Raw genomic sequence first — 15,717 nt, 5'->3', positions numbered from 1 at the left:
AAAGTAAAAAATAAACCTCCCCCATCCAGAATTGCTGCTCCAGTCCTCTCTCACAGGGGCCGGCTCTGATGGTAACAGGACGAGGGGCCGGTACCAGTGCCTACTGCTCTCAGCGGGCTCGCTGCAGATGGCTGCCTACTAGAGAGGAGCCACACTCTAGGTTCAAGGACAAAGCCAAAATGCTAGCAGACAGCACCGTTCTGGTGAAAGTTATTTCCTTGTCTTTTAAATCCTGTTCAGCTTAGACAATTATTTCTGAGCTATTTAGCATTTTTAGATTTTGTTGTATAAATGAAAACATAGATAGAATAAGATTTTCCCTATACTGAGCCTGCAGATTAGCTATTAGGTTGAACCACCCAGAACTGCTGATATTAGATTGTTTTTGTCCTACAAAAAATGGCAACTGTAGAAGGTTCGACATAACAGATTCAACTGAGTATTTCTCAAAGTACATGTATGAAAAACTGCCTAAAATTCTATTTATCAAGGCCAGTATATCCCTATACCCCCAGTTTGACACAACTAAATCGTCTCTTTAAGGGAGCTTTAAAATGTTATTGTCAGTAACAGAAAACTTTAGTAATAGAGTTTAAATAATAGAATAGTTCATTAAAAATAAGTAACACAGATAGAAGAAAATTTACATGGGTCCCAGGAGGAGCACTGACTCTTATCCAGGAGACACCTGCAGCCCCTCCCCACCCGCGCGCCGTCACCCAGAGGCAGAGCACTCTAGGACCGCTCTCGGACAGTCACAAGGAGCCAGTGCTGAGCAGACTGCAGCCCCTCACCACGCTTGCTTTTACACAGGCGAGGCTGAATTTACTTTCTCTAAAAGAACAGAGTGAGCGGCTGCTTCCCTACTTCACCGGTTTTGTGTGCTGAGGAGGAAATGCAATTACAGGAAACTGGCCTTCCACTTAAGTCTTTCTACCAGAAGAAAAAGGATGCAAACATGCTTGTAAAGCAATGTCATCATTTGTGAAAGGGAGGCAGCCATGTAAGTCGCTCAGTGAGAGCACTCAGTAATTAGCAAGGCTCAAGTGTGCAGGTGACCGTTTGCCTCCCCTGGCCCCTGCCCCCTCTTCATTGTTCCCCTGAATGCCTGGAAGTGAGTAAATTTCCAAGCCTGCAACCCCACAGACCCCTTCAGCCTCTTTTTCAGGAAAGGTGTTGACTTTTCCCCACAGGTGCTATCACGCAGCCCTCTGAAGGCATCTTTTGATCTCACCTGGACTCTAAACAGGTTCCTCTGACATCCTTTAAAGTGGAGACAACAAAGTTATTGTTAAGTGTCCCTCTTCTCCTCTTCACCTGGAAACAGTCGGAGCCCCCAGGCTCCCAGTTTCTAGTATTACCTGTGGCTAAGTGGGTCTTTGAGTTGGAGTGGGAGCTGTGTTTGTGGGGCTTCCTGGGGGTCAGGACGCTCACTGGGGAAGCACACTAGGTGGACCTGCAAGGTTCCCATGGGACACGAGGGAGTTAAGAGGTGGCAGGTGTAGCACGGATTTGTTGAACTGTTTTACAGCAAGACTACATTCTGAAAGATGTGCCTGAATGTAAATATTTGTCAAGGCAGGAAGAGCAGGTGCCCCTCAGATAACTTAGTCATCTTCCTTGGGGGCTGACGCAGGGACAGAAGGTTTGAGTCTTCTTGTCTTGGCAAATATTTATATTTAAGAACAAGATAATATTATAAATCTGTTTTGGGAATAAGTATCATTTTTTGGTCCATGTAAACATTTCAGCTCTTCTCATTCTCTTTATCTTATGTTCATAAAAAAGAAAGTCCAAATGCACTTTTCCCCCCCAATATCATCACTAAAAAGCACAGTTAAAATCACAATAAAATTCAAGAGACAAAACTGGGGACTGGGGGCGGGGGTGGCCGCACTCAAAGATAGAAGACACAGCCTCAAAAATCAGGAAAAATATTTTAATTTCAGTGATCTTTAATGTTTTTATTTGCAAAATAATTACAAAGCCTACTGTTTGAGGATCCCCTATCCCCCCAAAAGGTTGTGAATGTAAACCGTAGGGGATATTCTGGCATTTATCATCTATTAGTATTATATCTAGGATTTTTTAAAAAAACACATTGTCTTTCCCTTACTTCAATATTTCCGAAGGGCTACAGAAAAATCAGACTGCTAAAATTTATTGGAGAAATGTAAAGTGATTAAAGCCTTTATAAAAAAAATCACACTGCATAATAGTACGAAGGAGTCAAACTTCACAAAATTAGCATGAGGTGAACAAACTTCCGCATAATGTCTCTGCTTTTAAGCCAAGCAGGCTGTGACATTTTCAGGCCTGACTAGGAACTCTGTAATTCTGAGACTTACTTGAGTACTTGTTGTCTAATATTGTTTCTTAGCTGGTTCTTATTGAGGTGGGGACTCCATGTATGAGTTGCTAAATGGTTTGCAACAAAGTTGTCAACGCGTTGTCTCAGATTCTGATAAGCAGGCTAGAAAGAAAAAAAAAGACATAGATGCTGAAAATCTCTAATATTATACAAACAATATTGACAGTTTCAGGATTCAAGTTTCTTTAACAGTATCGACATTTCTTAGATTAGAGTACCAACATGGCAACAAAGTTTTACAGTTTATGTTTGAAGACAGGAGGAGTACAAAGAAGAAAGACATACCTGTCATTTGTTGACAAGGAAGGGAGAAGAAAATAAGGCACCAACAAATGTTACTGTGATGATTTGGAGCAAAGAAAGGGAGAGAAGAGAAGCCAGCCTTCAACGAGAATGTGGCGTATGAGCTGAACCTTCAAGGTTTCACAATGCAGCGGGGGGTTCGAAGACCGCCTGGCAGGCATAGCCAACTATATAAGCCAACAGCAAATGGACAACAAAGCATGGGGTTGGGAGTATTTGAGCCCCCCCAACCCCCCGCCCTGGGCAATTGTTAAGTCCAATTTGGTTGGAGAAGAGAATACAAAAAAGTAGAGAAGTGAGGCTGGAGACACAGCATGGGGCCAGGGCCTGGACTTGGGTACCTGTATAAGAAGTTTGGAATCATGGGATAGAGAATGGTAAGTCGCTGCACATATGCGCAGAGTGATATCTGTGATGGCTGGGCTTTCTGATGATCAATCTTCTTACGTGAAAGAGTAAAGAGACACAAAATACACCTCGCAAAGTATGCAACAGAGTGACGAAGGTCCACACTGGGGTGGCAGAAACGGGCTGAGAGACATGCACCCTAGAGAAGTTATGGAGGGACAGCCACTGGAACTAGGCATTACATTTGATGTCAGGCAGTGGTTCTCAACCTGAGTGACTGCCCCCCACTCTCACCCCTGGGGACATATTTCAATGTCCAGAGACAAACGAGTGGGGCTGCTACTGGCATCTCGTGGGTAGAGGGTAGGGAGGCTGCTGAACATTCTATAATGCACAGGGGAATCCCCCACAACAAAAAACCACCCAGCTCAAAATGTCAACACTGCTAAGGCTGACAACCTCGATGTAAGGGAAGTAGGGCAGGGGACACATATCATGTCATCTCTTCTTAAAAGGCCACTGCCTAGCAGGAATGTTTGTCTCTCAAGCAGGACTGTATGTTCTGTTCCTAGTGGTCTCCCACCACTCACATTCTTCATCTTTCTTTTAAGTGGCTTTAGTGCAGATGGATTTGAGTGTCTCCAAATGATTTTACACAAAACCATAAAGCCTCATCTCCCGCCATTTGCTCCCATACCCTCCAGCAGTAAGCTCTCATGCCTTTGATCTTCTGCACCTACCATTTCCTCTACTTGTCCATCCCGCAAACTCCTCACCTGCAGAGCTCGCCTTAATCTGTGCGGTCATCCTGACACCCAAGGCAGGCTCACGCAGCCCTGCTCTACGGTCTTCGTTTTCTATACGTGCCATGTCTCAGTAGTTCTTGCACTGCACTGTATTTTGGGAAGGTGGTATTTACCTCCCCACTGAAGTGTAAGCCTGCTCCTTCCACACTCTTGATCTTTGTTTTCAAGAAGCTTATCACACCGCCAGGCAGATAAGCAATTAAAGTGTAGTTGTTAGATGAGATGACTGGGGAGCCATCTCTAGAAGGGATGATGGTTTCATCCCTTGGTGATGCTCTTGTATCCCTTCCAGTTTCCAGACTTTTGCTAATTCCTATTACCAATCCTACAAGAAACAGTCTTATGATCGTTTGTCATGTTCCTCTCTATTTATCCCAAACCAATATGAACTAAAAAACTAATCCTTTCTCTTGATGATTTTCAGCAACATAATTCTTCTTGCAAGTATTCCCAAACCTCAGAAATATTAAGCTAAAAACATCACAATGCACTTAGCACTCTAGTCGTCCTACAACAAGCTCAAATTTGAACAGGTAATTTTCCTTGTTTTCAGTTTTCCTTCCAGTAAAAAGGCTGGTGACTCAAGACAGAAGGATTCCATTATTCCTCTGGGAATGTTTCTGTCTCTTCCTCCTTTTCCAGTGCTCAGGTCAAAGGCCTTGGAGTCATTCTTGACTCCTCCCCCTCCCTGCCCCTGGAAAGCCAAGCCATTAGCAAACTCTGTCAGCACTAGCATCACAACGTGGCTGGAATCTGACCACCTTCCATCACCAGTCTGGTCCAGCGCATTCTCTTCTCCTGTCCAAACCACGGCAACTCATCTTCCCATGACTACCTTTGCCCACCTGGGGTCTGTTTTCTATATGGTAGCTACTGCAAACCTTTCAAAATTAGGGCAACCATATAATTTATTGCCCAAACCAGATTACAACTGAGGGTGAAGGTGACACCCTTAATAATCACACACAGCCAACACATCTGAAATGGAAGTCAGAGCCTGTCCTTCTTCGGCACAACACTCACCAAAGGCTTCTCAGCTTAGGTGAAAGGTAAACTCTAGCAAAGGCCTCCAAGGCCAGCTGGAGCTGTGAAGGGAGGGAGGGGCACTCCTACCACACCTAGTCACTTTCTCCTCAGCAGTTTCTGCCTAAGGCTTTCCCTACAGGCTGTGACCTCTACCTGGGATACTCAGCCCCAGAGAGCCGCAGGGCCTGTCAGCTCCTTCAGTGACGGGTCAAATGGCGTCTTATTTGAAATCTTCCCTGAATTTACTGGAAACAAATGAGTCCTTTCCAGCCTCATCCCGCTGTATTTCTTCCATAGGCCCTATCACACATTATTCACTGTTTTCCTCTGCTGGGATTAAGTTCCAAAACAGCAGGGACTTTTTGTTCACTGCTGTATTCCTGATATCTAAAACTGTGTCTGGCACATTGCAAATATTTGTTGGGTAAATAAATGTATACAGTTTTGTCTTTGTTCTAACACAAAACCTAATTTCCTTTCAAATCTAAGGAAAAAAAAAGCAGACAATAACAATCAGTGACCAGGAGTCATTTACACCTGAGAATATATCCCCAAACTGGCCTTTGTTACCTGGGGGAGAGGTGCCCTATTTACTTGTTTGGTAAGCTCCCTGCCTGGCGAAGAAGGATGGACCACTCAACACTCCCTCCTCACACTCTCCAGTTGCTGATCAGTGCAAAGGGATCAGAATGGCTTTTTAACCTCTTAGTTTACTCCATAGTTCTGGGAGTTGGGGGTCTGGAGCAGAGAAGCCTCAGCATTGGGTGGATCCTGGGGCTGCCCAAGGTTCCGGTTCTTTGGGTGGGAGGGCTGATTCGGTCTAATGTCCTCAGATCTCTCTTTTGGCTGGACCAGCAATGACCCCAGGACAGTTTGAGGGGTTCTGTGGCCTTCTGGAGCGGCAGCGGACTTTGGAACTTCTCATTTTGCTTTCAATGCTCTGGGCTGGATGATAGTGTTGCTCTTGGAGAGCATCTGGTAGGTATCGAATGTCTTGATTCTTAACTATGCAGGTGACGGACAATCCAGTTATGGCCACAACCCTACACACTGTACATTACAGGTCATAGTTTGGCAAAGTCGGTCTTCAGGGTTCAGTGATCGAAAGTTCCGCAACCCAAATGGTCTAAACTCTAAGGTGTTCTTTATAGACAGGACCCAAGGATTCCATAGAAGTGACACTCCTTTGCGTGAATAGGGAATCTTATACCTACTTTCCTTGGGTCCACTAGCCACACTGATAGGAACGTCCAAGTTTCCTAGTTTCCAAGTTTCTTTTCTCACATAAAAGAAACCTTTGGCTTTTGTATGTTTTCTAAAACTTTCAAACTTAGTATTTTTTGAGAGAGAGACAGGCAGAACACAAGACCAAACTTGGTTGGGAATGGGTCTGATTTCAGTTCTACTCTTTTCTAGCATCAAACATTAAAACAAGGGACCTTAATCCGTGGTCCCTAAACACTCTCTGAAACTATGTATTAGGCTGAGCCACAGGCCACTGCCAAATAGTCAATCATTTCTAAACTGTAAAAACAGCATTCTTATATGTATGTGTGCATTTTTCTTGGGAGAAGGTCCTAGATTTCATTACACTGTCTAAGAAATTGTGCTTTTCTCCTTCTCCCCAAGAAAGGTTTTAAGGCTTCAATTCAGAGGATCTGGCAGAAATATCAGACACAGAGCAATAACATTTAGTGGGGACAGCGTGAAGAAGAACCTGAGCCTTATATACGGTAGCCCCCATCAGTACATTTAAATTTTCAACTTGCGTACACAAGAAGAGATGCGTAGGTTTCTGAGAAAAGCTAAGTGAAATCTGTACTTGAGGGTACAAATAACCAGCTTTATCTGGGTAACGTTTATCCAGCCATATCTATCTTATTTTCTCCCATTAAAAAAAAAAAAAAAGAAAGCAAAAGGCATTATTTAAAAAAAGGCAGCTGTGCGTATTCCCTAAAACAAAGCGAGAAAACTATATACTTCCCGCAGAGATAAACACTCCAAGTAAGCCGAATTCTCCGGGGTGCAGACACTCCGGTGCCGGGAAAGGCACACTGTACGCCGGTCTCACCGTGGGCCAGAGTTCTCCTAAGGAAGGATGTTCCTAGAGTTTCACCCAGGTTTTCCCAGAGGACACAGCAGAACGGGGCGCAGGTCACCCCCAGGCCGGGGACCACAAAGTCGCAGAGAAGGACTGGTGGACGCTGCAAACACTCCTTTCTCCAAGAAACCAGGCTCCTCAGAACAGCTGAACATGTTATGAGAGAACTCTCGCCCCATCCAAACGATCCGATGGGCCCAACCAGATCTTGGCCCCTGCCCCACACCAAACAAACCAAAGAACCCCCCAAAACAAACAAACAAACAAACCAACAAAAACCCCCAAAGCAAACCAGTTTTACAATTATCCCCAACTGAGGCTTCCTGCTTCACTCGCTTCCAGAGTCCCATCCATCCCACCACGATGGCGCCTTCTCGGGGCCCTCTTGTCCTCTGCTCACTCTGTGCCCAACCAGGTAGGACGACCTGGCTCCTTCACGTGGACACTTGGGACTAGCGCCCTCCCCCTTTGCAGACCTTTCCCCTCTCCTCCCTGCTTTCTCGAACCCAACTCCTGTCTCCCGACCCTCTCTCTTCCACTTCATTATCTGCCATCACTTGCTCTCCATCCTTCCTCCACTTAATAATGGCTCTCCAATCCCCCCAACCCCATTCTCACTTTGGAGAAGTGACTTGGCCTAATAAGTTACCTCCATCAGGCAGTCCCTGGTAGACACTGGGGTCCCGATCTCCTCAACCCACCTTTTCGCTGTCCAGCTCTACCTTCTCGCCTTTGCACCCCCGACCCTCACCGGCCATGCACACGGCAAATAACTGGGCTCGATGATCACTTAACTTCCCCGAAGGACAAGGATATGACACTTCCCGCCCAGAAACCTTGAACAGAGAGGAGCATGGATACAAAGTAAACCACGAAAAAATATTAACCAGAAATGAAAACGCTGGTTAGTGTTTCCAAACGCCTCTGCACAAGCAGAACAACGGAGTCTTGCCCACGGGTACACTCCGAGCGCCTAAGCAGCACAGCAGGTGCTCGGCACCCACCCGCCGGCTGAACGCGGGCACCGGCGGGAGAATGAATGAACGCACCGCGCCGCGCCCGGTGCCGGGCAAAGGGCGGCAGCTCGAGGAGGAAGCGGCCGCACAGGAACGAGCGGGGCGGCGCTCAGAGGGGCCCCGGCGGGGGAAGCGGAGGCGCAGCCCTTCCACGAACACGGGAGAATGCGCGAGAAGGCAGCCCTGGGGGTCCTCCCCTGGCCCCGCACACCAGCGCGCCCCGAACCTTAGTGTCCACGTCGGCCAGGCAGTCCCTGCGGAACTGGTCGAAGAGCCCCTGGCTCTTGAGGTGGTTCACGATCATGGCCACGAGTTGCGGGTCCCCCGCGCCGGCCCCCGCGCCGCCCGTCCCGCCCGCGCCGGGGCCAGCCCCGGGGCCCGGCGGCGGCGGCGGGGGCTGCGGCTGAGGCGGGGGAGGCGGCGGCGCGGGCGGCGGAGGCTGCGGCTGCGGGTTGGTGGCCATGACGGCCTCGGCCGGCGAGGGCGCGAGCCCGGGCGAGCGGGCGCTCCTGGGAGGCGGCGGCTGCACCAGTCCCGCCACCTGAGGGAGGCCAACGGGATGTTGTTACGGAACCAGCGGATCCCAAGCAACCCCGGAAGTGAAAAGGAACCAGGGGAAAAAGAGGAAAAGGCGGTGACAACAGCAGCGAAGGACCAACGACGGAATCCGCCAGGGGCCAGTTCCGGCCGCCCTCCGCGCAGGCGCGCTTGGGAGCCTGGGCTGCGTCCGAGGAGGTGGCGGGAAGGCGGAGGGGCCGGGCAGGGGGCTGGGATCCACAGCGGGCGGGCGTTCGGCCTGCGTGACTTCGGGGACCCGAGGGTCCGCTGGGATCCTGCCCGGAGCCGCCCGCGCAGGGATGCGAGACACTGGCCCGGTGCTATTGTTGGCGTTTAGGCCTGTCGCTCTGGCTTCTGTTTCACGGAGCAGTCGGGATCCACTGCTTATTCTATCTAAACTCTAACCAACCCCTCGTTCTCATGATCCGGCCCACTTTTCCTGCAAGCAGGTGGCTCCTTGTCCCCACCCCATCCCCTTTTTCCTTGGGCCCACCCCTATGCCAGCCGGCCGGGACCGGTCCCTCCAGCACCGTTTTCCTGCTCCTGAAGACGAACCCACGGGCTGTTAGTTTTAAGGGTTTTGCTTTTGAGTCCTATAATCATAGCAGGTCAAGAGCGTCTATGGCATTAACTCATTCAGTCTTTGCAACAACACTACTTTGGGTCCTACCACAACCCTCAGTTCTCAAAGCAGGAAACTGAGGCCCAGAGCGATGAACTAAATTGCTGAAGGTTACCGAGAAAGCAAATCGCCTGATTTTGGACTGTTACCTTTAAAATGTTAGTACACGATCAAAGCAAAATAAATATTACCGATTTTCATAACTATTAAGTAGAATGTAAAAGTTACTGGAAAATGTACCTCGATGAAAGAAATGGCTATCATTGCTTTTTAAAATTCATACGTCTGCGGATGAAATAGGTCATTGCTATAGAACCAGAAGGGTTGCACATCTGTTTATTCCTATTTCTAGTTTTTATAGCTGTATGCTCTCAGAAGCCCTGTTCATATTAGACAAGTACTGTACCTGGGTACAGGGTTTTATTGTCAATGCCACTCAGTTCTTCATCTCAAAAAATAAGATTTGATAATCTGTGAGGTGACTATTCAATTCGGCCCTCCAATTTTATTGAAAGCAAAGAATTGAAAATCAACTGACTTGCCAAAGGATTTGTTTACCTAGTCGTTATTCCTTTGGGGTTCTTTGTGTTTTTCCAGTTTCTAAGAAATACACCAAATAGGTTTCACCAGGACATCAAATGGCTTTGAAGTAGACCTTTTTTCCCCTCAGTGAGATGTACCATGTTTAACCTGATACACTCAAACTTTGGGGGGAAAATCTAACCATTTTTCATTCTCATGAAGTTTTGGATAAAATGCTTTTTGTTGTTGTTAGGTGGTTCCATTTTGTGTTTGCCAAAACTTTGCAGTTTATGATGCAGCTCATTCAAGGTGAAACTGTCAAGTATGAAAAATGTTTGTCATGTAACCTAATTCACAGAGCCCGTTTTCATCCTCAAACTAGCCAAATTGGATTTACTTTCCCTCAGAAACAGTTTCACTTAATTGCTTCAATTCCAATAAAGCGTCGTGCATTTTGAGTAGTATAATGAAGACTGCAGAGAGACAGTCATGAAATGAATCTTAAAAGATTTATTATTGTACTAAAAGCAATCAAGATGAAAATGGTGTAAGGTATAATTATTGTATCCATTTTCAAAATTAGTTATGAAAACAAGATGAAAATATGACATGTTTTCCCCTTTACCTAATTACCAACATTGCAATCTTATATTGCTAAATATATGTTGTAATAAGTATGTAGTATGGCAAAAGACATGGTATTTTTTCCATGTATATAGATGTATCAGATTTATTTGGACTTGGAGGAATAACTAAGTAAGAATCACCCATAAAAATTCAGTGAAATTCCACAGATTTAATTAGGCATAATGATCAAACATTTAAAAAAATGAAAAATAAGGTATTTGCTCCTAAAAATGAATTGGTTCAGTGACTAGAAAATAATTTTATGTTTGTGAACAGCATACAGAAAATCTTAAGTATTTTCAAAATTGTAATGTGACAATTGATTGTAACTTAAATCCCAATTGATTTTATAAAATGTATGTTAACAGCCTTATTGAATAACATACTGAATAAATGAAGAAATAATGTAATATTTTTGTCTATGAGTTCAAGGTACACACATACTGGATATAGTGTAGTTCAGACAATTTTGTAGCCTTAGAAAACATTTCAGTTACCTTGAGAGGAACTGGGCACTGGACGCTTTGTCCTTTCTGCAGCCCAACGGCTCCCCCCAACCCCCTCCCCTACCCAATCCAAACCCTGCTTCCTGGGGCTAAGCCAGTGAATGTCAAATGATGGTTCACAATGCGGTCATCTCCTAACCCCAGGGAGCCCACCTGCTTATTAGGCTGTTGTGTCCTTTCCCTCACTTCCCCAGGGCATCCTCACTCCAAATTGTGCGCCAGGCCCACCATTTGGTCATCAAAGGCTAATGAGTATCATTTCCTAAATGACTTCATCAACCCAAAGCCCAGATGAACCTTTGGAAGTTCCCTTTTTCCGTAACAGAACACAGGCTTAGGTGGCGTTCAAACCATTAACAGTTTCTGGCAGAGGAGGGGGCAGAGGAGAAGATGCAGTGTTTGCCTTTGTAAAGCAAACTCTGTGGTCTCAGCCATTTCACTATTTCTATTTTAGAATAAAATAGCGGAAGAAGTTGGAGGTGATGGTTGGGTAGAGCATTGTAACAGTTATAAATGGAGGAAGGGGGATTGCTTTCCCCCCCTGAAATAACGTGAAAAAGTTGTCACTCTCCTGGGGTCAGGATATGGAGAGGAGGGTGGCATCAGGAAATGGCAGGGTGGAGAGGGAGAGGGGGTGGTTCTGTAACATTCGGCAGACTGGAAACCTCATTCCCTGCCAGTCTGAGGGCCCAGGTATCCGGGTGCTTTGGAAATGGTAGCTGTGTGAGCATATGTTACCTGGAGAGGCTGCAGAGTTTAAGGGGTGGGTGAGTGCTAGCTGGAGGGAAATGGAAGGTGGGTTTAGGACAAGAGAGGAGTAATGGCAACAGAGAACTAGGGTTGGATTTCTTAAGCCCCTGGGACACTGGAGCAGGAACTCCAGAGGAGGAGAAAAATCCTGATGTGGGGTGGGGGAGAGAGGCCTTCTGGTGAAGCAGGGCTTATCGGTCACCTTGGTGATTCTTACTTTATGGGAAAGGAGGGTCCTATGTAGGTCATCAGGCTGTCATGAGCAAGGAAGCGTCCCTGAAAGCAGTCGCTCACACACAGTTGTCTTTCCACAATGCCAGGTTTCTCAGGGGCAACTCCCCAATAATCCATTAGAGTCACGCTCAGCTTGCACACAAAGCGGGGAGTTTATGAGACAGAAGCTGGCAGAGCCAGCATCTGGAGTGAAGTTCCAGCCACACAGCCATGCCCATGGGTTTAGTTTTCAGTCTGTGGCTGCTTTTGCTGCAAGGCCAGAGTTGAGACGACGGACTGTGTGGCTTGCAGAGCTGTAAGTGTTTATCATATGACCCCTCACAGAAAACGTTTGCCTACCCCGGAGTAAAAGGAGCAGCAAAGGTGTGGCTGTGAGACTGTGAGAAGACTCTGAGGAGCTGGGAACTTCTACCTGTAGTAGGTCACAAGCTGCCTGTCTGAGCAGTGGAGATAATGCCTGATTTAGAGTTGTAAGGAATAAGCCAGCTCATATAAATGACAATGGCTTTTTCATATGCTGTGCATATGAAATGAATGATTGAGAATGGATGGAGTTTGGGCTAAGAGAGAGGGAGAGCCCTGCAGGTTGAAAGAGCAGATTAAAGGAAAAAGTCAAGGTCAGAGTTTACTTTTGTTACAGTCTCTAGTCATGCCATAAATGAGAATAGAATCAAGGAAGAAAACCAGGTCTCTAGTATGGTCCTGGGTGCACACGATGTGTTTAATAAATGTTCACTGAGGAGCTCAGTAAATGCTCATAAGCTTACTTCATTTCTGTTAGAAATATTCTGGGATACAGGCCTGGCTGGTGTAGCTCAGTGGATTGAGTGCAGGCTGCAAACCAAAGGGTCGCCGGTTCAATTCCCAGTCAGGGCACATGCCTGGGTTGTAGGCCAGGTCCCCAGTGGGGGCCACATGAGAGGCAACCACACTTGTTTTTCTCCCTCTCTTTCTCCCTTCCTTTCCCTCTCTCTAAAAATAAATAAATTTTAAAAATCTTTAAAAAGAGAGAAAAAAATACTCTGTGATGCAGCTCATATTAAACTGGCCATTAAACTCAGGTTTGCTAACCTGTTGGTCCTACGCAGGTCTGCCTAGGAAAGGAAGGTCTGTGGGCACGGGCCCCGGTCTCAGGGAGCCAACACGCTACTTGTAAAGACAAAATACGCTTGTTAAGCACATAGTGCCTATAAGATAAAATAAGAGTAGTTGGATAATGTGGAAATGAAGGCAAAGTGGAAGAAAACCAACGTGTACAAATGTGGAAAGGTGCTGAGATGGGCTGAGTTAATCAAGGAAGTCCTCTGCAGGAAGGTGGCCTTGAACTTACTTTTGAAAGATGATGGATGCTGGACGGGCAGGGGGAAAAGAAGGCGTGAGCAAGTTGTTAACTAGCTTAATATTCAAGGTCAGTCATAGAAAAGGTATATGCATACAATTATGGGCATATTCACTCCTGAAGTGGGCATTTTTCTTAATTTTGATTTACATAAAACAGTAGATAGCTTCTGACTAACGACTGTCAGAGAAACTAATTTAAATTTAAGTCTAAAGCAAAGGCAGATTTATTTTCATTTCTTAGACTAAATGTGTGATGTATAAAAGGGGAAGGGTGGATGAAGACGCTTGCTTTTCTAATGGTGATGAGGCAGAGCTACGACTGGGTGTGCATTTCAGCTTTGCTCTTTTCCAGCTTTATGGCCGTGGGCAAATCGCTCAACCTGTCTGTGCCTTGTTTTCTTATTTGTGACATGCAAAGAATAAGAGACTTACCATAGGGTTTTGGGGGTGGATTGAGATGATTTATTTATTCCACAAATATGTTTTAGGCTCCTAATGTGCACCCAAAACAAGTGAGACAGAAAGCAGGCAAGAAAAACAGGCAAACCCTTGCCCTGCCAGTGTCTTTGTTTTAGTGGAGTTAGCTGGTCAGCCAACAAAGGCGCGAGCATAATAGCAGGCAGAGATAAGTGCTCCTCAGAAAGGTAAGTAGGGGGATATAAGGGAGGGTGAGTGGATAGCAACTTGCCTGTTAGGGGAGACTGTTCTCAGATCCGAAAGTCCTGGTGAAGCCCTGGGGAATGCAGAGGAGCAGCCCCGGGAGGGAGAAGAGCCAGTGCTGAAGTCCCTGGGCAGAAATCAGCTTGATGTGTTTGAGGAGCAGGTATGAGGTCATTGGAGATGAAGAACCCTGGGCAAGGGGTAGAGTAGTGGCAAATGGAATCTGATCATGGAGGGCTTTGACAGTCGGAACTGGGGATGTGTTTTGTCTCAGCGCAATGAAAAGCCTCTAGAGAATTTTAAACTGGTGGATGACATGATTTTGTCATGGTCGTAGAGTGCTCACCACTGGTTCCGCACTGGGTAAACACTCGGTATATGCTCACTGCTGTTACCATTTCATTTCGCCCTCACACCCGTCCTGTGTGGTGGGTACCGTGAAAGGAAATCATCCCAAACCTGGTCTGGGGCAGAACTTGGGGGCTGATGTGATTTTCAGCCCACTGGGGAAGGCTGTAACATTCCTGGTAAAGCACTGGAATATTTTTCTGACGGACTTTAATGCAATTGAGAGACCTTCTGGCAAGTTGGATGGACTCCACTCCAGTGACTCTGTTCCCTAGATGGGTCTAGTAACCTTTAACCAGGTACTAAAGGTGCAATGAACTCAGGCTCTTTTAAGCCTGATGTTATCCTAATAACCTTTAAATCAGGCGTTCCGCTTTTCAAACTCTAGCTGAGTAGTGTTTATTAAGTCACATTTGTTTTTCTCCCTAAAGAATATCTTCAAACTAGTGTTATTTTTTTAAAGTCATTTCCCTTGCCAGCAAGCTTGAATTAAAATGTGGGTACATGTTCACACTCAGCTCATCTCGGCGACTGCTTTGACAGGACTCTGAATATTGCCATTCCACAGACAAGGAAACTGAGGCTCAGAAATGTTAAGTAACTTGATCAGTTCCACAGGTCTCCACCCAAAGCCTACGCATTTAAGCTCTCCACTGCCCTTCCCCCAACGGACACCAAACTCAACTCTACCCAGTGTTCTAAGAAGCAAAGGAAATCTGAACCAGAGGGAAGGCCTAGGTCCCAGCTATCACATTCCTCTTCCTTTTATTGCAACTCCCTTATTATTTGTTGTATTTTATGCTGCTGTTTAAAGACTGTTATTCTGTGATTCATTGTGACTCACCCTCAAGAAATATACAAGAGGGCAAAAGTAGGTTTACAGTTGTTCGGATGGAGAAAGGCAAGCAGGTTATGATTATTACAATAGCTTTCTTAACTCGGAAGAACGTCGCCCACGACTGTGAACTTGCTTTTGCCCACCCCTGTATGGGTGGCTTGTCACTCTCACTCTGCTTTTGGATTGTTAAGAGAGTTCTCATCTGCTCTTTCACTAATTGAACCCAGTCTTCACTAGGATGGAGCTTCTCTCCAGTTTGTGAACAGCCATGAAATGAATTCTTCTGGTCTAGGATGTCACTTACCCGCAGAACCTTCACCCGTTCAAGCCCAGAGCTGTAACTCTATCGCGTACGTGCCTCACGCCAGTCGCACCACTAGACGGTGCGGGTCTGCCGAGCTGAAGTTAACCTTGTGAGAGAGAAACCTGAATGAGATCCTTGAGGGATGCGAAAACACTCTGGATTATTTGGGACTGGAGAATGGGGGGGTGTTCCCCACTCCTAACTAACAAGCATTATTTTCTTAGAACAAAACGGACTCCGTAAGTATACTGGAGTCCGTTCATACAGGCTCAGGTTAACTTGTCAGGAAATTTGTGAAGTAGTTGATGCCAAGTTGGTAGCTTGAAATTGGCCACAGTGGGATCATTTACACCACAGAAATGGGCAAGAGCCACCAATCAGGGTTTTCTTTCCCCTGGAGAGCCGGTTTTAAACGCTGAGCAGCACCCCACTGCAA

At 46.2% G+C, this 15,717-nt stretch overlaps 1 protein-coding gene across 1 annotated transcript in view; it reads right to left on the bottom strand.

The window, feature by feature from the left end:
* Positions 1-8,574, bottom strand: part of BOD1L1 (biorientation of chromosomes in cell division 1 like 1) — a 53,108-nt gene extending 44,534 nt beyond the window's left edge. Inside the window, exons 1-2 of the mRNA XM_024573622.4 lie at positions 8,198-8,574; positions 2,349-2,473 (exon numbers count right to left, since the gene is read on the bottom strand). Coding sequence (XP_024429390.2) covers positions 2,349-2,473; positions 8,198-8,434 — 362 coding nt within the window. The 5' untranslated portion in view covers positions 8,435-8,574. The remainder of the gene's footprint in view (positions 1-2,348; positions 2,474-8,197) is intronic.
* Between the last annotated feature and the right edge of the window lie 7,143 nt (positions 8,575-15,717).

Source organism: Desmodus rotundus, chromosome 4 (assembly GCF_022682495.2).
Source record: "Desmodus rotundus isolate HL8 chromosome 4, HLdesRot8A.1, whole genome shotgun sequence".
Classification (NCBI taxonomy): Eukaryota; Metazoa; Chordata; class Mammalia; order Chiroptera; family Phyllostomidae; genus Desmodus; species Desmodus rotundus.
This window is presented reverse-complemented; position numbering and strand designations above follow the sequence as displayed.